Genomic DNA, 22,651 nt, shown 5'->3' on the forward strand with positions numbered 1-22,651 from the left:
GCAAAGTGAGAGGGTTAGGGAAAATGATTTGGTAAACAGAGAAGAGGTAGTAAAAGCTTTGCGGATGATGAAAGCTGGCAAGGCAGCAGGTTTGGACGGTATTGCAGTGGAATTTATTAAAAAAGTGGGTGACTGTATTGATGACTGGTTGGTAAGGTTATCTAATGTATGTATGACTCATGGTGAGGTGCCTGAGGAATGGCAGAATGCTTGAATAGTGCCATTGTACAAAGACAAAGGGGATAAAAGTATATATATATATATATATATATATATATATATATATATATATATATATATATTTTTTTTCAAACTATTCGCCATTTCCCACGTTAGCGAGGTAGCGTTAAGAACAGAGAACTGGGCCACTGAGGGAATATCCTCACCTGGCCCCCTTCTCTGTTCCTTCTTTTGGAAAATTAAAAAAAAATTGAGAGGGGAGGATTTACAGCCCCCCACTCCCTCCCCTTTTAGTCGCCTTCTACGACATGCAGGGAATACGTGGGAAGTATTCTTTCTCCCCTATCCCCAGGGATAATATATACATATATACATATATATATGATAGGGTTGATAAAGATGCTTTGTGGAAGGTTTTAAGAGTATAAGGTATGGGAGATAAGTTGCGAGAAGTGAAAAGTTTTTACTAAGGATGTAAGGCATGTGTACAAGTAGAAAGATAAGAAAGTGATTGGTTCCCAGTGAATGTTGGTTTGCGGCAGGGGTGCGTGATGTCTCCAAGGTTGTTTAATTTGTTTATGGATGGGGTGGTTAGGGAAGTGAATGCAAGAGTTTTGGAGAGAGAGAGAGGAAAGTATGCAGTCTCTTGTGGATGAGAGAGCTTAGGAAATGAGTCAGTTGTTGTTCGCTGATGATACAGCATTGGTGGCTGATTCCGGTGAGAAACTGCAGAGGTTGGTGACTGAGTTTGGTAAAGTGTGTGAAAGGAGAAAGTTGAAAATAGATGTGAATAAGAGAAAGGTTATTAGGTTCTGTAAGGTTGAGGAGCAAGTTATTGGGAAGGTAAGTTTGGAGAAAAACTGAGGGAACTACTATTCCTTCAACCATATCCATTTTTGCTCTCCAAGATAATGTTTTCTCCTTCCACACATTCTTCATTACTCTCAAAACCTTCTCCCCCTCCCCCATCCTGTGGCTTACTTCCACTTCAATGGTTCCATCCACTTTTAAGTCCACTCCCAGATATCTAAAACACTTCACTTCCTCCAATTTTTCTCCATTCAAACTTACATCCCAATTAACTTGTCCCTCAACCCTACTGAACCTAATATCCTTACTCTTATTCACATTTACTCCCAACTTTCTCCTTTCACACATTTTTTCCAAACTCAGTCACCAATTTCTGCAGTTTCTCACATGAATCAGTAGAGCTGTATCATCGGCGAACAACTAATTCACTTCCTAGGCCCTCTCATCCCCAACAAACTGCATACTCGCCCCTCTCTCCAAAACTTTTGCATTTACCTTCCTGTCCACCCCATCCATAAACAAATTAAGCAACCATGGGGATATCACACACCCCTGCCATAAACTGACATTCACTGGGAACCAATCATTCTCCTCTTTTCCTACTCATACACATGCCTAACACCCTTAACAAAAACTTTTCACTGCTTCTAGCGACTTACCTCCCACGCCATATACTCTTAAAGCCTTCCACAAAGTTTCTCTATAAACCCTATCATATGCCTTCTCCAGATCCATAAATACTACATACAAATCTATCTGTTTCTCTAAAAAATTTTCACATACATTCTTCAAAGCAAATGCCTGATCCACACATCCTCTACAACTTCTGAAACCACACATCTCTTCCCCAAACTGATGCTCTGTACATGCCTTCACCCTCTCAATCAATACCCTCCCACACAATTTCCCAGGAATACTCAAGAACCTTATACCTCTGTAGTTTGAAGATTCAACTACCCCCTTTGCCTTTGCACAATGGCACTATGCATGCATTCCACCAAAATATATTCAGTGAAGTATAAATCTTGTATATCAACATGCAATAACTTCTTACCTCCACAATTCCATTCATTAAAGCCACAGCAGCTGCAACTTGATTGGGAGAATAAACTGACGTATTTTCGATTGGTATGTCATCAGTTATGCTGCCAGCTGATGATACTTGCACCATCACTTGGGTCTGTAGCTAAGTCTCCCACAACTTTTCCCGTCATTAAACACACAACAGCAAATGTACCTGCCAAGAGTATTCAACATATGAAATATATTACATGACATATTTTCAAAGGCTTTGTATAATGACACTAAAACCAAAATTGTACTTTTTGAAAACAGAAAACCTTTTCTTTCCCTAGGAATATAACTATCTGGAACTTCCAACCCTCGTTATTTCCAGAGTGCACTCAACCTTTGATAACTGCTTGCTTGTTCCTTAGGCAATTGATGACCACCACATGGCTGAAATCATTGAACCACTTATTTTCAGCCTATAAAAGATCACATCATGCAGAATGTATAGAGAAAAAATTCTCCAAAATGGGTAAAGGCAAGATAAAAAATGCTTTAAGGACCTTATCTCCATACAGAAAATGTTTTCAGTTTTTTTAAACAACATTTCTCTCCTTTACAGTCAGTCACACAAGCATGAGAAGTCCAGGGTAACACTAGAACTCTTTCAAAGATAGTTAAGAGGAAAAGAGAATGCACAGAAGGGGTAGGACTGGCCCTCTTAGTAAAAGATAGCCTCAAGTTTCAAGAATTAATGGAAAATGGTCCATCCAGACAATATATAATGAAAAGACTAACTATAGGAAAGAAGTTCATTTCGGTGTTAATAGCATATAATCATCCAAAGCATTGCTTTGATCTAAAATAAATATACAATGACATTACTGGATTATATATTATTTAATGAGCATGTAAAAGAGAGACTTTTAGATGTAATGGTGGTTAGAGGGGTAGCAGGTGAAAAGTCTCCTCACTATCTTGTGGAGGCGAGTGTGAAGATTTGTAGATGTTTCTGAAAAAAGAGGAAACTGTCAGGAAGAAGAGAATTGTGAAAGTAAGTAATCTTGGAAAGGAGACGTGTGAAGAAATACCATGTGAGGTTTAGAGAAGAATGGCAAAAGGTGAGAGTAAATGAAGGGAGGGGAGTGGATAGGGTATTTCGGGCATTTATTGAAGAAATGATGACAAGTGAAAGAGACGCATGTAGCATGAGAAAGGTGGAAGGTAGGCAGATTCAAAAGGGTAGTGAGTGGTGGGATGAAGAAGCACAGTTGCTAAGGAAAGAGAAAAGAGTGGTGTTTAAGCAATGCTTACAGGGAAAGAGTGCAAATAACTGGGAGATGTATAAGGAAGTGGCAGGAGGTCAAGAAGGTGCAGGGGCTGAAAAAGAGGACAAATAAGAGTTAAGGTGAGCCAGTATCAGTAAACTTTGGGGACTATAAGATGTTTTGGAGGGAGGTAAATAATGTGTGAAAGACATCAGAACAAATGGGAACATCGGTGAAGGGGGCCAAAGGGGAAATGCTAACAGGTAGTGATGAAGTGAGATGGAGTGAGAATTTTGAAGGACTGTTTATTGTATTTGATCAGACAGTGGCAAATGTATGATGTCTCATTCAGGGTGGCATGTAAAAAGAAAGTCACGCAAAGTGAAGAGAGATGAGGTGGTGAGTCAGTTGACGTTCACTGGCGATACAGGTCTAGTGGCTGGTTCGTGTTTGAAACTGCAGAGGATGGTGAAAAAGTTTGGAAAAGTGTCTGAAAGGAGACAGTTGAGTAAATGTGAATATGAGCTAGGTTATTAGGTTCAGTAGGGTTGAGGGACAAGTTAATTGGGATGTAAGTTTGAATGGAGAAAAATGGGAGGAAGTGATGTGTTTTAGATATCTGGGAGCAGACTTAACAGCAGATGGAACCATAGAGGCAGAAGTGAGTTCACTTCCGCTTCCATGGTTCCGTCCGCTGCCAAATCCACTCCCAGATATCTAAAACACTTCACTTCCTCAAGTTTTTCTCCATTCAAACTTACCTCCCAACTGACTTGACCCTCAACCCTATTGTAACTAATAACCTTGCTCTTATTCACATTTACTCTCAGCTTTCTTCTTTCAAACACTTTACCAAACTCAGTCACCAGCTTCTGCAGTTTCTCACATGAATCAGCCACCAGTATTGTATCATCAGAGAACAACAACTGACTCACTTCCCAAGCTCTCTCATCCACAACAGACTGCATACTTGCCCCTCTTTCCAAAACTCTTGCATTCACCTCCCTAACAACCCCATCCATAAACAATTTAAACAACCATGGAGACATCACGCACCCCTGCAAACCACTATTCACTGAGAACCAATCACTTTCCTCTCTTCCTACACGTACACATGCCTTACATCCTCGATAAAAACTTTTCACTGCTTCTAACAACTTGCCTCCCACACCATATATTCTTATTACCTTCCACAGAGCATCTCTATCAACTCTATCATATGCCTTCTCCAGACCCATAAATGCTACATACAAATCCATTTGCTTTTCTAAGTATTTCTCACATACATTTTTCAAAGCAAACACCTGATCCACATATCCTCTACCACTTCTGAAACCACACTGCTCTTCCCCAATTTGATGCTCTGTACATGCCTTCACCCTCTCAATCAATACCCTCCCATATAATTTCCCAGGAATACTCAACAAACTTATACCTCTGTAATTTGAGCTCTCACTCTTATCCCCTTTGTCTTTGTACAATGGCGCTATGCAACCATTCTGCCAGTCCTCAGGCACCGCACCATGAGTCATATATACATTAAATAACCTTACCAACCAGTCAACAATAGTCACCCCCTTTTTTTAATAAATTCCACTGCAATACCATCCAAACCCACTGCCTTGCTGGCTTTCAACTTCCGCAAAGCTTTTACTACCTCTTCTCTGTTTACCAAATCATTCTCCCTAACCCTCTCACTTTGCACACCACCACCCTATACCTGCCACTCTATTATCAAACACATTTAAGAAACCTTCAAAATACTCACTCCATCTCCTTCTCACATCACCACTACTTGTTATCACCTCCCCATTAGCCCCCTTCACTGATGTTCCCATTTGTTCCCCTGTCTTACACACTATATTTACCTCCTTCCAAAACATATTTCTATTTTTCCTAAAATTTAATGATACTCTCACCCCAACTCTCAAATGCCCTCTTTTTTGCCTCTTGCACCTTTCTCTTGACCTCCTGTCTCTTTCATTTATACATCTTCCAGTCATTTGCATTATTTCCCTGCAAAAATTGTCCAAATGCCTCTCTTCTCTTTCATTGATAATCTTACTTCTTCATCCCACCACTCACTACCCTCTCTAATCTGCCCACCTCCCACACTTCTCATGCCACAAGCATCTTTTGTGCAAGTCATCACTGCTTCCCTAAATACATGCCATTCCTCCCCCACTCCCCTTACATCCTTTGTTCTCACCTTTTTCCATTCTGTACTCGGTCTCTCCTGGTACTTCCTCACACAAGTCTCCTTCCCAAGCTCATTTACTCTCACCAATCTCTTCACCCCAACATTCTCTCTTCTTTTCTGAAAACCTCTACAAATCTTAACCTTCGCCTCCACAAGATAATGATCAACCATCCCTCCAGTTGCACCTCTCGGCACATTAACATCCAAAAGTCTCTCTTTCGCGTGCCTATCAATCAACATGTAATCCAATAACACTCTGTGGCCATCTCTCCAACTTACACATGTATACTTAGGTATATCTCTCTTTTTAAACCAGGTATTCCCAATCACCAGTCCTTTTTCAGCACATAAATCTACAAGCTCTTCAACATTTCCATTTACAATACTGAACACCCTATGTACAACAATCATTTGCTCAACTGCCACATTACTCACCTTTGCATTCAAATCACCCATCACTATAACCTGGTCTTGTGCATCAAAACTACTAACACACTCACTCAGCTGCTCCCAAAACACTTGCCTCTCATGATCTTTCTTCTTATGCCCAGGTACATATGCTCCAATAATCACCCATCTCTCTCCATCCACTTTCAATTTTACCCATATCAATCTAGAACTTATTTTCTTACACCCTATCACATACTCCCATCACACCTGTTTCAGGAGTAGTGCTACTCCTTCCCTTGCTCTTGTCCTCTCACTAACCCCTGACTTTACTCCCAAGACATTCCCAAACCACTCTTCCCCTTTATCCTTGAGCTTCGTTTCACTCAGAGCCAAAACATCCAGGTTCCTTTTCTCAAACATACTACCTATCTCTCCTTTTTCTCATCTTTGTTACATCCACACACATTTAGACACCCCAATCTGAGCCTTTGAGGAGGATGAGCACTCCCCATGTGACTCCTTCTTCTGTTTCCCCTTTTAGAAATTTAAAATACAAGGAGGGGAGGGTTTCTAGCCCCCCCGCTCCCGTCCCCTTTAGTCGCTTTCTACAGAACGTGAGGAATGTGAGAAGTATTCCTTCTTCCCTATCCCCAGATATATATATATATATATATATATATATATATATATATATATATATATATATATATATATATATATATTTATATATATATATATATATATATATATATATATATTATTATTAGGTACAGTAGGGTTTAGGGTCAAGTCAATTGGGAGGTAAGTTTGAATGGAGAAAAACTGGAGGAAGTAAAGTGTTTTAGATATCTGGGAGTGGATCTGGCAGCAGATGGAACCATGGAAGTGGAAGTGGATCATAGGGTGGGGGAGGGGGCGAAAATTCTGGGAGCCTTGAAGAATGTGTGGAAGTCGAGAACATTATCTCGGAAAGCAAAAATGGGTATGTTTGAAGGAATAGTGGTTCCAACAATGTTGTATGGTTGCGAGGCGTGGGCTATGGACAGAGTTGTGCGCAGGAGGATGGATGTGCTGGAAATGAGATGTTTGAGGACAATGTGTGGTGTGAGGTGGTTTGATCGAGTAAGTAACGTAAGGGTAAGAGAGATGTGTGGAAATAAAAAGAGCGTGGTTGAGAGAGCAGAAGAGGGTGTTTTGAAATGGTTTGGGCACATGGAGAGAATGAGTGAGGAAAGAATGACCAAGAGGATATATGTGTCGGAGGTGGAGGGAACGAGGAGAAGTGTGAGACCAAATTGGAGGTGGAAAGATGGAGTGAAAAAGATTTTGTGTGATCGGGGTCTGAACATGCAGGAGGGTGAAAGGAGGGCAAGGAATAGAGTGAATTGGATCGATGTGGTATACCGGGGTTGACGTGCTGTCAATGGATTGAATCAGGGCATGTGAAGCGTCTGGGGTAAACCATGGAAAGCTGTGTAGGTATGTATATTTGCGTATGTGGACGTATGTATATACATGTGTATGGGGGTGGGTTGGGCCATTTCTTTCGTCTGTTTCCTTGCGCTACCTCGCAAACGCGGGAGACAACGGCAAAAAAAAGAAAAAAAAAATATATATATATATATATACATTTCTTTTTCTTTCTTTCATACTATTCGCCATCTCCCGCATTAGCGAGGTTGCGTCAAGAACAGAGGACTGGACCTTTGAGGGAATATCCTCACCTGGCCCCTTTCTCTGTCCTTCCTTTTGGAAAATTTAAAAAAAAAACGAGAGGGGAGGATTTCAAGCCCCCCGCTCCCTTCCCTTTTAGTCGCCTTCTACAACACGCAGGGAATACGTGGGAAGTATTCTTTCTCCCCTCTCCCCAGGGATACATATATATATATATATATATATATATATATATTATTTATATTATTGTTTTGGGAGCAGCTGAATGAGTGTGTTAGTGGTTTTGATGCACGAGACCGGGTTATAGTGATGGGTGATTTGAATGCAAAGGTGAGTAATGTGGCAGTTGAGGGAATAATTGGTGTACATGGGGTGTTCAGTGTTGTAAATGGAAATGGTGAAGAGCTTGTAGATTTATGTGCTGAAAAAGGACTGATGATTGGGAATACCTGGTTTAAAAAGCGAGATATACATAAGTATACTTATGTAAGTAGGAGAGATGGCCAGAGAGCGTTACTGGATTACGTGTTAATTGACAGGCGCGCGAAAGAGAGACTTTTGGATGTTAATGTGCTGAGAGGTGCAACTGGAGGGATGTCTGATCATTATCTTGTGGAGGCTAAGGTGAAGATTTGTATGGGTTTTCAGAAAAGAAGAGTGAATGTTGGGGTGAAGAGGGTGGTGAGAGTAAGTGAGCTTGGGAAGGAGACTTGTGTGAGGAAGTACCAGGAGAGACTGAGTACAGAATGGAAAAAGGTGAGAACAATGGAAGTAAGGGGAGTGGGGGAGGAATGGGATGTATTTAGGGAATCAGTGATGGATTGCGCAAAAGATGCTTGTGGCATGAGAAGAGTGGGAGGTGGGTTGATTAGAAAGGGTGGTGAGTGGTGGGATGAAGAAGTAAGAGTATTAGTGAAAGAGAAGAGAGAGGCATTTGGACAATTTTTGCAGGGAAAAAATGCAGTTGAGTGGGAGACGTATAAAAGAAAGAGACAGGAGGTCAAGAGAAAGGTGCAAGAGGTGAAAAAAAGGGCAAATGAGAGTTGGGGTGAGAGAGTATCAGTAAATTTTAGGGAGAATAAAAAGATGTTCTGGAAGGAGGTAAATAAAGTGCGTAAGACAAGGGAGCAAATGGGAACTTCAGTGAAGGGCGCAATTGGGGAGGTGATAACAAGTAGTGGTGATGTGAGAAGGAGATGGAGTGAGTATTTTGAAGGTTTGTTGAATGTGTTTGATGATAGAGTGGCAGATATAGGGTGTTTTGGTCGAGGTGGTGTGCAAAGTGAGAGGGTTAGGGAAAATGATTTGGTAAACAGAGAAGAGGTAGTAAAAGCTTTGCGGAAGATGAAAGCCGGCAAGGCAGCGGGTTTGGATGGTATTGCAGTGGAATTTATTCAAAAAGGGGGTGACTATTGTTGACTGGTTGGTAAGGTTATTTAATGTATGTATGACTCACGGTGAGGTGCCTAAGGATTGGCGGAATGCGTGCATAGTGCCATTGTACAAAGGCAAAGGGGATAAGAGTGAGTGCTCAAATTACAGAGGTATAAGTTTGTTGAGTATTCCTGGTAAATTATATGGGAGGGTATCGATTGAGAGGGTGAAGGCATGTACAGAGCATCAGATTGGGGAAGAGCAGTGTGGTTTCAGAAGTGGTAGAGGATGTGTGGATCAGGTGTTTGCTTTGAAGAATGTATGTGAGAAATACTTAGAAAAGCAAATGGATTTGTATGTAGCATTTATGGATCTGGAGAAGGCATATGATAGAGTTGATAGAGATGCTCTGTGGAAGGTATTAAGAATATATGGTGTGGGAGGCAAGTTGTTAGAAGCAGTGAAAAGTTTTTATCGAGGATGTAAGGCATGTGTACGTGTAGGAAGAGAGGAAAGTGATTGGTTCTCAGTGAATGTAGGTTTGCGGCAGGGGTGTGTGATGTCTCCATGGTTGTTTAATTTGTTTATGGATGGGGTTGTTAGGGAGGTGAATGCAAGAGTTTTGGAAAGAGGGGCAAGTATGAAGTCTGTTGGGGATGAGAGAGCTTGGGAAGTGAGTCAGTTGCTGTTCGCTGATGATACAGCGCTGGTGGCTGATTCATGTGAGAAACTGCAGAAGCTGGTGACTGAGTTTGGTAAAGTGTGTGAAAGAAGAAAGTTAAGAGTAAACGTGAATAAGAGCAAGGTTATTAGGTACAGTAGGGTTGAGGGTCAAGTCAATTGGGAGGTGAGTTTGAATGGAGAAAAACTGGAGGAAGTGAAGTGTTTTAGATATCTGGGAGTGGATCTGGCAGCGGATGGAACCATGGAAGCGGAAGTGGATCATAGGGTGGGGGATGGGGCGAAAATTCTGGGAGTCTTGAAGAATGTGTGGAAGTCGAGAACATTATCTCGGAAAGCAAAAATGGGTAAGTTTGAAGGAATAGTGGTTCCAACAATGTTGTATGGTTGCGAGGCGTGGGCTATGGACAGAGTTGTGCGCAGGAGGATGGATGTGCTGGAAATGAGATGTTTGAGGACAATGTGTGGTGTGAGGTGGTTTGATTGAGTAAGTAACGTAAGGGTAAGAGAGATGTGTGGAAATAAAAAGAGCGTGGTTGAGAGAGCAGAAGAGGGTGTTTTGAAATGGTTTGGGCACATGGAGAGAATGAGTGAGGAAAGAATGACCAAGAGGATATATGTGTCGGAGGTGGAGGGAAGGAGGAGAAGAGGGAGACCAAATTGGAGGTGGAAAGATGGAGTGAAAAAGATTTTGTGTGATCGGGGCCTGAACATGCAGGAGGGTGAAAGGAGGGCAAGGAATAGAGTGAATTGGAGCGATGTGGTATACCGGGGTTGACGTGCTGTCAGTGGATTGAATCGGGGCATGTGAAGCGTCTGGGTAAACCATGGAAAGCTGTGTAGGTATGTATATTTGCGTGTGTGGACGTATGTATATACATGTGTATGGGGTGGGTTGGGCCATTTCTTTTGTCTGTTTCCTTGCGCTACCTCGCAAACGCGGGAGACAGCAAAAAAAAAAAAAAATTATATATATATACATATATATTTTTTTTTTTTTTTTTTTTTTTTTATACTTTGTCGCTGTCTCCCGCGTTTGCGAGGTAGCGCAAGGAAACAGACGAAAGAAATGGCCCAACCCTCCCCATACACATGTACATACACACGTCCACACACGCAAATATACATACCTACACAGCTTTCCATGGTTTACCCCGGACGCTTCACATATATATATATATATATATATATATATATATATATATATATATATATATCTTTCTTTTCTTTTAAACTATTCGCCATTTCCCGCATCAGCGAGGTAGCATCAAGAACAGAGGACTGGGCCTTTTTTGGAATATCCTCACCTGGCCCCCTCTGTTCCTTCTTTTGGAAAATTAAAAAAAACGAGAGGGGAGGATTTCCAGTGCCCCGCTCCCTCCCCTTTTAGTCGCCTTCTACGACACGCAGGGAATACGTGGGAAGTATTCTTAATCCCCTATCCCCAGGGATATATATATATATATATATATATATATATATATATATATATATATATATATATATATATATATATATATATATATATTTTTTTTTTTTTTGCTTTGTCGCTGTCTCCTGCGTTTGCGAGGTAGCGCAAGGAAACAGACGAAAGAAATGGCCCAACCCACCCCATACACATGTATATACATACGTCTACACACGCAAATATACATACCTACACAGCTTTCCATGGTTTACCCTAGACGCTTCACATGCCTTGATTCAATCCACTGACAGCACGTCAACCCCGGTATACCACATCGATCCAATTCACTCTATTCCTTGCCCTCCTTTCACCCTCCTGCATGTTCAGGCCCCGATCACACAAAATCTTTTTCACTCCATCTTTCCACCTCCAATTTGGTCTCCCACTTCTCCTCGTTCCCTCCACCTCCGACACATATATCCTCTTGGTCAATCTTTCCTCACTCATTCTCTCCATGTGCCCAAACCATTTCAAAACACCCTCTTCTGCTCTCTCAACCACGCTCTTTTTATTTCCACACATCTCTCTTACCCTTACGTTACTTACTCGATCAAACCACCTCACACCACACATTGTCCTCAAACATCTCATTTCCAGCACATCCATCCTCCTGCACACAACTCTATCCATAGCCCACGCCTCGCAACCATACAACATTGTTGGAACCACTATTCCTTCAAACATACCCATTTTTGCTTTCCGAGATAATTTTCTCGACTTCCACACATTCTTCAAGGCTCCCAGGGTTTTCGCCCCCTCCCCCACCCTATGATCCACTTCCGCTTCCATGGTTCCATCCGCTGCCAGATCCACTCCCAGATATCTAAAACACTTTACTTCCTCCAGTTTTTCTCCATTCAAACTTACCTCCCAATTGACTTGATCCTCAACCCTACTGTATCTAATAACCTTGCTCTTATTCACATTTACTCTTAACTTTCTTCTTTCACACATTATACCAAACTCAGTCACCAGCTTCTGCAGTTTCTCACATGAATCAGCCACCAGCGCTGTATCATCAGCGAACAACAACTGACTCACTTCCCAAGCTCTCTCATCCACAACAGACTTCATACTTGCCCCTCTTTCCAAAACTCTTGCATTCACCTCCCTAATAACCCCATCCATAAACAAATTAAACAACCATGGAGACATCACACACCCCTGCCGCAAACCTACATTCACTGAGAACCAATCACTTTCCTCTCTTCCTACACGTACACATGCCTTACATCCTCGATAAAAACTTTTCACTGCTTCTAACAACTTGCCTCCCACACCATATATTCTTAATACCTTCCACAGAGCATCTCTATCCACTCTATCATATGCCTTCTCCAGATCCATAAATGCTACATACAAATCCATTTGCTTTTCTAAGCAAATATATATATATATATATATATATATATATTTTTTTTTTTTTTTTTTTTTTTTTTTTATACTTTGTCGCTGTCTCCCGCGTTTGCGAGGTAGCGCAAGGAAACAGACGAAAGAAATGGCCCAACCCCCCCCCCCCCATACACATGTACATACACACGTCCACACACGCAAATATACATACCTACACAGCACGCTTCACATGCCTTGATTCAATCCACTGACAGCACGTCAACCCCTGTATACCACATGACTCCAATTCACTCTATTCCTTGCCCTCCTTTCACCCTCCTGCATGTTCAGGCCCCGATCACACAAAATCTTTTTCACTCCATCTTTCCACCTCCAATTTGGTCTCCCTCTTTTCCTCGTTCCCTCCACCTCCGACACATATATCCTCTTGGTCAATCTCTCCTCACTCATTCTCTCCATGTGCCCAAACCATTTCAAAACACCCTCTTCTGCTCTCTCAACCACGCTCTTTTTATTTCCACACATCTCTCTTACCCTTACGTTACTTACTCGATCAAACCACCTCACACCACACATTGTCCTCAAACATCTCATTTCCAGCACATCCATCCTCCTGCGCACATCTCTATCCATAGCCCACGCCTCGCAACCATACAACATTGTTGGAACCACTATTCCCTCAAACATACCCATTTTCGCTTTCCGAGATAATGTTCTCGACTTCCACACATTTTTCAAGGCTCCCAAAATTTTCGCCCCCTCCCCCACCCTATGATCCACTTCCGCTTCCATGGTTCCATCCGCTGACAGATCCACTCCCAGATATCTAAAACACTTCACTTCCTCCAGTTTTTCTCCATTCAAACTCACCTCCCAATTGACTTGACCCTCACCCCTACTGTACCTAATAACCTTGCTCTTATTCACATTTACTCTCAACTTTCTTCTTCCACACACTTTACCAAACTCAGTCACCAGCTTCTGCAGTTTCTCACATGAATCAGCCACCAGCGCTGTATCATCAGCGAACAACAACTGACTCACTTCCCAAGCTCTCTCATCCCCAACAGACTTCATACTTGCCCCATACTTGGTAAATTATATGGGAGGGTATTGATCGAGAGGGTGAAGGCATGTACAGAGCATCAGATTGGGGAAGAGCAGTGCGGTTTCAGAAGTGGTAGAGGATGTGTGGATCAGGTGTTTGCTTTGAAGAATGTATGTGAGAAATACTTAGAAAAGCAAATGGATTTGTATGTAGCATTTATGGATCTGGAGAAGGCATATGATAGAGTTGATAGAGATGCTCTGTGGAAGGTATTAAGAATATATGGTGTGGGAGGCAAGTTGTTAGAAGCAGTGAAAAGTTTCTATCGAGGATGTAAGGCATGTGTACGTGTAGGAAGAGAGGAAAGTGATTGGTTCTCAGTGAATGTAGGTTTGCGGCAGGGGTGTGTGATATATATATATATATATATATATATATATATATATATATATATATATATATATATATATATTTTTCTTCTTTTAAACTATTCGCCATTTCCCACCTTAGCGAGGTAGCGTTACGAACAGAGGACCGGGCCTTTTTTGGAATTATCCTCACCTGGCCCCCTCTGTTCCTTCTTTTGGAAAATTAAAAAAAAACGAGAGGGGAGGATTTCCAGCCCCCCGCTCCCTCCCCTTTTAGTCGCCTTCTACGACACGCAGGGAATACATGGGAAGTATTCTTAATCCCCTATCCCCAGGGATAATATATATATATATATATACATATATATATATATATATATATATATATATATATATATATATATATATATATATATATATATATATATGTTCATTATCTATTTCACATTTCATTATATCTTATCGCTGTCTCCCATGTCAGCGAGGTAGCGCAAGGAAACAGATGAAAGAATGTCCCAACCCACTCACATACACATGCATATACATACACGTACACACACACACATATACATACCTATACATTTCAACGTATACATATATATACATACATAGACATATACATATATGCACATGTACATAATTCATAATTGCTGCCTCTATTCATTCCCCTTGCTTACTCACCACACATGAAATGACGTCCTCCTTCTCCCGCACGTACACTAGGTAGCACTAGGAAGACAACAAAGGCCACATTCATTCACACTCAGTCTCTAGCTGTCATGTATAATGCCCCGAAACCACAGCTCCCTTTCCACATCCAGGCCCCACAAAACTTTCCATGGTTTACCCCAGACGCTTCACATGCCCTGGTTCAATCCACTGACAGCACGTTGACCCCGGTATACCACATCGTTCCAATTCACTCTATTCCTTACACACCTTTCACCCTCCTGTATGGATCAAGGTTAGGTGCCTGAGAATTGGCAGAATATATGTATATTGCTATTGTATAAAGGCAACGGGGACAAAGGTGAGTGTTTTAATTACAAAGGTAAAAGTTTGGTAAATGTACCTGATAAGTTGTAGGGAAGAATGGCAATTGAGATGGAGGTGGCATAAACAAAACATCAGATGGGAGGAACAATGTGATGTCAGAAGTGGCAGAAGATGTTTGGATCATGTATTTGCTTTAGAGAATGTGTGCAAGAAAACCTTAGAGAAAAAGAAGGTTTTGTATAAGGAATTTATGGGTCTGGTGAAAGCATAAGATGGGGATGATAAGAGATGTTTTGCAGAGGAAAGTTATGAGAAGCAGTGAGGAGTTATTATCAAAAGAGTAAGTTGTGTGTGCAAGTAAGTAGAAAGGAGGATGAGTGATTTCAGGTGGGGCTGGATCTGCAAAGTGGTGTGTGATGTCACCATGACTATCTAACCAGTTTATGGATAGGGCAGTAAAAGAGGTAAATGCAGAGTCTTGCTTGAAGAGAGGGGCAGCTATGCAATCTGCTGTGGGTAGGAGGGCCTGCAAGGTGTGCCACTTGTGTTTTGCTGATGACTCTATGTTGATGTCTGAGTTTGAGAAAGTGGGCAAAAGGAAAAAGTTTAGAGACGGGTTAGTTGGGATATGAGTATGAATGGGGAAACATGGAGGAAATAAAGGGTTTTAGATACCAGGAAGTGGACATGACAGCAAATAGACCCATGGGAGGAGAGGTGAATAATAGAGTGGGTGAGGGAGCAAAGGTCCTGAGAGCACTAAGGAGTGTATGGAGAGAGAGGGTACTCTCTAAGAAGGTGAAGATGGGTATGTCTGAAGATACAGTAGTCTTGACAGTTTTGTATGGATCCAAGGCATGGACGATACATGAAAATGCATGGAAGAGGGTGAATGTGTTCAAAATGAAATGTATGAGGACTACTTGGTGTGAGGTGGGTTGATCTAGTAAGAAATGATACAGCATGAGAGAGGTATGGTAATGGGAAGAACATGGTTGAGAGAGCTCAAGAGGGTGTGCTGAAATGCTTTGGATATAAGGATAGAACGAGCGAGGAGAGGTTGACAAGAGGATATAACTGTAAGAAATGAAGGGGAACACTGAACTGGAGAAAGAAGGATGTACTGAGTAAGGTTTTGAGTGCTGGGGCCTGTAAAAGCAGGAGGGTGTAAGGCTTGCAAGGGACAGTGTGACATGGAGTAATGTGGTACACAGGGGGTAACATGCTGTTAATGGACTGAATCTAGGAGTGTGAAACAGCTAGGGAAGACAGTGGCACTATTTTGTTAACATGTGAGAAGGTGAGCAAAAGTGTCAAAACATTTTTTTCTTTTTCTCAAACATATTCACCATTTCCCGCATTAATGAGGTAGCGTTAAGAACAGAGGACCAAGCCTTACAGAGAAAATCCTCACTTGGCCTCCTTCTCTGTTCCTTTTTTTTTTTTTTGAAAATTTAAAAATTGGAGGGAAGGATTCCCAGCCCTGTTCCCTCCCCTTCTAGTCGCATTCTAAGACACGCTGGAAATACATGGGAAGTATTCTTTCTCCCCTATCCCCATAAATAATAATCACTACATTACCAGAAACAAAATATTTACCCTAACAAAATCTACACATAAAGTATACATATGTTTACAGTTCTCCTTCAACAGGAAGAAATTGCAGCCTCTCTCTTTGAACAACTTTCTTTTAAAACTAAATGCTCTTTTAATGTGATACAGCCTGATTTTTTTCTTATACTTGATCAGTTTCCCAGTTTGCAAGGTAGCACCAGGAACAGACAAAGAAATGCCTTATCCACCCATCATTCTCTGGCTGTCATGTGTAATAAAATGAAACCACAGTTCCCTATCCACAAGCAGGCCCCACAGATCATTCTCTGATTTACCCCATATGCTTTACATGCCCTGGTTCAGTCCACTGACAGCACGTAAATTCCTGTATACCACATCATTCCAATTCACTCTATCCTGCGCATACCTTTCATCGTCCTGTTCAGGGTCTGATTGCTCGAAATCTTTGTCACTCCATCCTTCCATCGAGAGTTAGGTCTCCCATTCTCCTTGTTCCCTTCACCTCTGACACATATATATTTTCTTTGTCAACCTTTCCTCACTCATTCTCTCTATATGCCCAAATCAATTCAACACACCCTCTTCTGCTCTCTCAACCATACTCTTTTCATTACCACACATCTCTCTTACCAGTTTCGTTACTTACTTGATCAAACCATCTCACACCACATATTGTCCTCAAACATTTCATTTACAACACATCCATCCTCCTTTGCACAGCCTAATCTATGGCCCATGCCTTGCATACATATAATATTTCTGGGTCTACTATACCTTCTAACATACCCATTTCCCTCCTCCCACATAACAATCTCTCTTTTCACATATTCTTCTGCATTCTCAAAACCTGTGCCCCCCTCATCCACCCTATGACTCACTTCTGCTTCCAAATTTCCATTTGCTGCCAAGTCCGTGGCCAGTTATCTAAAACACTACTTCCTCCAATTTTTCTCTATTCAAACTAACATCCCCAACTAACCCATTCACTGACCCTGCTAAACCTAAAAACCTTGCTTTCATTCACATTCATTCTCAACTTTATTTGATGCAGTCTTCCAAACTCAGTCACCAACTTCTGTTCAATAACTTATTGAATTCTTTAAACAGCAGTAGCAACATAATCAATAAGCATAGAAGGAGCTGCTACTGCAGTAGAGAACTCAGTGATTGAGAAACATTAAAATTCTGTGCCTTGAGGGGATACTCTAGCTTTCTAGAGTATTGAAGCCTCACCCTGCCTTCCCATGGTGACCTCATTACTACACCCTTAAGGATGGAATGCCATCATGGCAACAGACTTTAAAACAGATAAACACTTGAAGTGTACAGATTTTTTTTTTTTGGATAATCTGAGTCCTATTTTCTTTGGTAAACACTGTAATGGAGTTGCCCTTTGCCAGTAACGTGTCATGGGTGAGGCACTAAAGGCTAGGAAGTGGCACTGGAGTCCACCAGATATGCTGGAGAGTTTGTATAAGAGACTAGCAATTGAGGGTTATGGCTCTGAATGTTAATGAGATGACTGATGAGAGTAAAATTAGGGAGCTTGAGGAAAAATTTAAAAGTTATTGTTTGGATACCCTGAGGATTGGGGAAACCCATAACCTTGGAAGGATGTATGGAGAGAAAATGAAAATGATGAATGCATGTTGTGGGAAGGCATGGAAGAAGTAGCATGAACGGGAATAAATGAAAATGATCAAGGAAGAGGGAAAGAATGATGCGCAATTGTGCTATCATCAACAAGGGCATGGAAGGGTGTTACAGTGTATGGAATGAACAAATCAAGAATACCATGGGTGAAGAGAAAGAATGAAACTGTGAAATATGATGAATATGTGTATATGTGCCTGTGAATATGAAGACTGCAAGGCAAGATGAAATGAAGCATTTCTGAAGATCTCTAAATGATTATATAAATGGATTTAAGAATAGAAAGATGGTTGCAATGGGTGATATGAATATGAAGGTGGGGTAATAAGAAAAGGGTGAGATAGTTGATAAATGGGGAATGCCTTTAATAAATGAGAATGAAAGTTATTTTGAGGCTGTCTGTGCTAAGAGGGGTTTATTTCCTGTAAACACCTTTTTCAGCTCAAGATGATGCACACACAAACACACACACACACATATATATATATATATATATATATATATATATATATATATATATATATATATATATGTGGATGAGAAATCATGGAAGAGAAGAATAACAGGATTTGACTGACCATCTTGCGGCTATCGTGGAAGTGAGGATCAGGGAAAGGTGGTAGTATGGCAAAAAGGAGGAATGGAGAGGTAAAAATGTTGACAAACAAGAAGATGAATTAGAAAGAATGCAAGGAGGAGTGTGAAAGAAGGGTGACTGAAGGTTTAGATGAAAGTGCAGTAAATGTTGGGGTGCAGTCATGTGTTAATGAGATGTTTAAAATGCTTAAAGAACAACTGTTAAAGGTTATGAAATTAGTAGTTGGATACAGTCATAAGATGCAAGAATAAAAGGGAAAGTGTATGGTGGACATATGAGATTAAAAATATGGTAGACTGCTCAAAAGGAATGTATTAGTGGAAGCTCAGCAAAGGAAGGAAGAATATACGATGTTTAAGCAGACTGTTATGTAGCTGATACAGAAAGGAAAGATAGAATAGAAGATCTTGGAAAAAAGTTGAGTAAAGAGTTCAGGTAAATAAGATTTTGTACTGGAAGGAAGTTAAAAAGAAGAGAGGTGGATGTAAGAGTGGAAGTGTATGAGTAGAAGTAAGGAAGGGGAGTTGCCAAATCAAAAGGAGGGCGTGAAAGAAAGATGGAAAGAGTATTTTGAACTGATGACTGTGGAAGAAAAGTGAGGCAGCAGTTGTGACATGCATGGGTATAGAGGATGGAAGGAAGAGGATACAAGAGCAAAGGCCTATAGCAAGAAGGGAGGTAAAAACAGCAATAATGAGATTGAAGGTAAGAAAGGCATCCTGAAGTAGATGAGATTACAGCTGAAATGTTGGAGTATGGAATAGAGAGTGTAACAGAGTGGATGCACTTGCTATGCAATTTAGCATGGAAGCAGAAGGTTATGCCTGATAATTGGTTGAAAGCTATATATTGTTCCTTTGTTCTAAGGAAATGGTGCTAAGGATGTATGTAGCAATTATAAGGTATAAGGTCTGTTAAGTATACCAGGAAAAGTGTATGCAATAGTGTCCATTAGTAAAGAGATGGAAGTGACTGAATGCAGAATAAATGAAAGGTAGGGGATTAGTGGATCAGACTTTTATGGTGAGCATGACTGGAAAAGTAAGATGATGTACGCAGCTTACATGGACCGAGAGAAAATGTATGACAGAGCTGAGTTAAATGCTTCATGGGATGTGATCAGGATATATGGGGTAGAGGGACAACTACTGGATGACATGAAAGCCTTCTACAGAGGAGCAAATGCATGAGTAAGAGCAGATGGAAAGTTGAGTAAAAGCTTTAGTATACATGTGGGTGTAAGGCAGAGATGTGTGATGTCATCATGGCTTTTTCACTTACATATGGATGGAGTGATTGGAGATATATAAGCAAAACTAGGGAAGGAGAGTACAGAGATGGAGTGTGGTGGTGATGTTTGGTGGCTAAGAACAAGCTTGTTTGCTAATGATACCGAGTTGCTTGCTGAGAGTGAAGTGGAGTTACAAAAGGTTTGAGAGAGAGAGAGAGAGAGAGAGAGAGAGAGAGAGAGAGAGAGAGAGAGAGAGAGAGAGAGAGAGAGAGAGAGAGAGAGAGAGAGAGAGAGAGAGAGAGAGAGAGAGAGAGAGAGAGAGAGAGAGAGAGAGAGAGAGAGAGAGAGAGAGAGAGAGAGAGAGAGAGAGAGAGAGAGAGAGAGAGAGAGAGAGAGAGAGAGAGAGAGAGAGAGAGAGAGAGAGAGAGAGAGAGAGAGAGAGAGAGAGAGAGAGAGAGAGAGAGAGAGAGAGAGAGAGAGAGAGAGAGAGAGAGAGAGAGAGAGAGAGAGAGAGAGAGAGAGAGAGAGAGAGAGAGAGAGAGAGAGAGAGAGAGAGAGAGAGAGAGAGAGAGAGAGAGAGAGAGAGAGAGAGAGAGAGAGAGAGAGAGAGAGAGAGAGAGAGAGAGAGAGAGAGAGAGAGAGAGAGAATTTAAGAAAATTTTGGAGCTATTGTGGGTAAGCTAGGTGATATGGAAGGAGAGGTAAGCGTGAGAGAACTACAGAGTGGAAGGGTCACTTAAAAGAAATGTGAAAGGTAGAGCTCTAAATATGGAAGTGATGAAAGGATAAGAGACAGCATGGTCATTCCATCCCTGACCTATGCTGTCAAAACATGGACATGGAATGAGTCACAAAAGTCAAGAATCAAGAATGTGGAAATAAGCTATCTACAAGGAGCATGTGGTATGACTAAATGGAATGAAGAAAGAAATGGGTTTATGAGAAATCTAGTATGGCAGGGAATGCAATGGGAACGAATGAATTGTGGAATGGAAGAGTGGGCGTTTTGGGCATGTGGAAAGAATGCAAGACATGGAGCTTCCAAGGAGTGTGTGATAGTACAATTGAAGGGGTTGGTGTGAAAGACCACCTGTGACATGGGGAAGCAGAGTGGAAGAGTACTGGAGGGAGAGAAATGGTGGAAGAAAGTGCGGAATGTTGTTTGTGAGAAAAGCATGTAAGGATAAGGATAAGTGGAGAATCTTTTGCTGTGATCACCCCACTGATGAGAGTTCCCACAGAAAAGAGGTATCAGCTCCAGAGAATTCTTGTTGACACTTGAAAAACAATTCAGATCTTACATTCTATAAGAATATTCTACTCTTTGATTGAATTGAAAATAAAGTATTGTTTTTCTTGCAATACATACCGAGTTCTATGATAAGGTTTTATATCATTTATTATACTTTGTCGCTGTCTCCCGCGTTAGCGAGGTAGCACAAGGAAACAGACAAAAGAATGGCCCAACCCACCCCCATACACATGTATATACATACACGTCCACACACGCACATATACATACCTATGCATCTCAATGTATACATATATATACACACACAGACATATACATATATACACATGTACATATTTCATACTTGCTGCCTTTGTTCATTCCCGTCGCCACCCCACCACACATGAAATGAAAACCCCCTCCCCCCACATGTGCGCGAGGTAGCGCTAGGAAAAGACAACAAAGGCCACATTCGTTCACACTCAGTTTCTAGCTGTCATGTATAATGCACCGAAAACACAGCTCCCTTTCCACATCCAGGCCCCACACAACTTTCTATGGTTTACCCCAGACGCTTCACATGCCCTGGTTCAATCCATTGACAGCATGTCGACCCCGGTATACCACATCGTTCCAATTCACTCTATTCCTTGCATGCCTTTCACCCTCCTGCATGTTCAGGCCCCGATCACTCAAAATCTTTTTCACTCCATCTTTCCACCTCCAATGTGGTTTCCCACTTCTCCTCGTTCCCTCCACCTCTGACACATATATCCTCTTTGTCAATCTTTCCTCACTCATTCTCTCAACATGACCAAACTTCACTCCCTCCAGTTTTTCTCCATTCAAACTTACCTCCCAATTGACTTGACCCTCAACCCTACTGTACCTAACAACCTTGCTCTTATTCATATTTACTCTCAGCTTTCTTCCTTCACACACTTTACCAAACTCAGTCACCAGCTTCTGCAGTTTCTCACAAAAATCAGCCACCAGCACTGTATCATCCGCGAACAACATCTGACCCACTTCCCAAGCTCTCTCATCCACAACAGACTGCATACTTGCCCCTCTTTCCAAAACTCTTGCATTCACCTCCCTAACAACCCCATCCATAAACAAATTAAACAACTTTGGAGACATCACACACCCCTGCCGCAAACCAACATTCACCACGAAGCATCTCTATCAACTCTATCATACGCCTTCTCCTGATCCATAAATGCTACATACAAATCCATTTGCTTTTCTAAGTATTTCTCACATACATTCTTCAAAGCAAACACCTTATCCACACATCTTCTACCACTTCTGAAACCACACTGCTCTTCCCCAATCTGATGCTCTGTACATTCCTTCACCCTCTCAATCAATACCCTCCCATATAATTTCCCAGGAATACTGAACAAACTTATAGCTCTGTAATTTGAGCACTCACTCTTATCCACTTTGCCTTTGTACAATGGCACTATGCAAGCATTCCGCCAGTCCTCAGGCACCTCACCATGAGTCATAATACATTAAATAAGGTACTTATATCTATTC

At 41.3% G+C, this 22,651-nt stretch overlaps 1 protein-coding gene across 1 annotated transcript in view; it reads right to left on the bottom strand.

Annotated features, from left to right (window-relative positions):
* Nucleotides 1-22,651, bottom strand: part of LOC139755991 (prestin-like) — a 184,834-nt gene that overhangs the window by 114,482 nt on the left and 47,701 nt on the right. The window contains 2 exon segments of the mRNA XM_071674906.1: nucleotides 2,045-2,159; nucleotides 2,161-2,227. Of these exon segments, the coding sequence (XP_071531007.1) occupies nucleotides 2,045-2,159; nucleotides 2,161-2,227 (182 nt within the window).

Source organism: Panulirus ornatus, chromosome 20, assembly GCF_036320965.1.
Source record: "Panulirus ornatus isolate Po-2019 chromosome 20, ASM3632096v1, whole genome shotgun sequence".
Taxonomy (NCBI): Eukaryota; Metazoa; Arthropoda; class Malacostraca; order Decapoda; family Palinuridae; genus Panulirus; species Panulirus ornatus.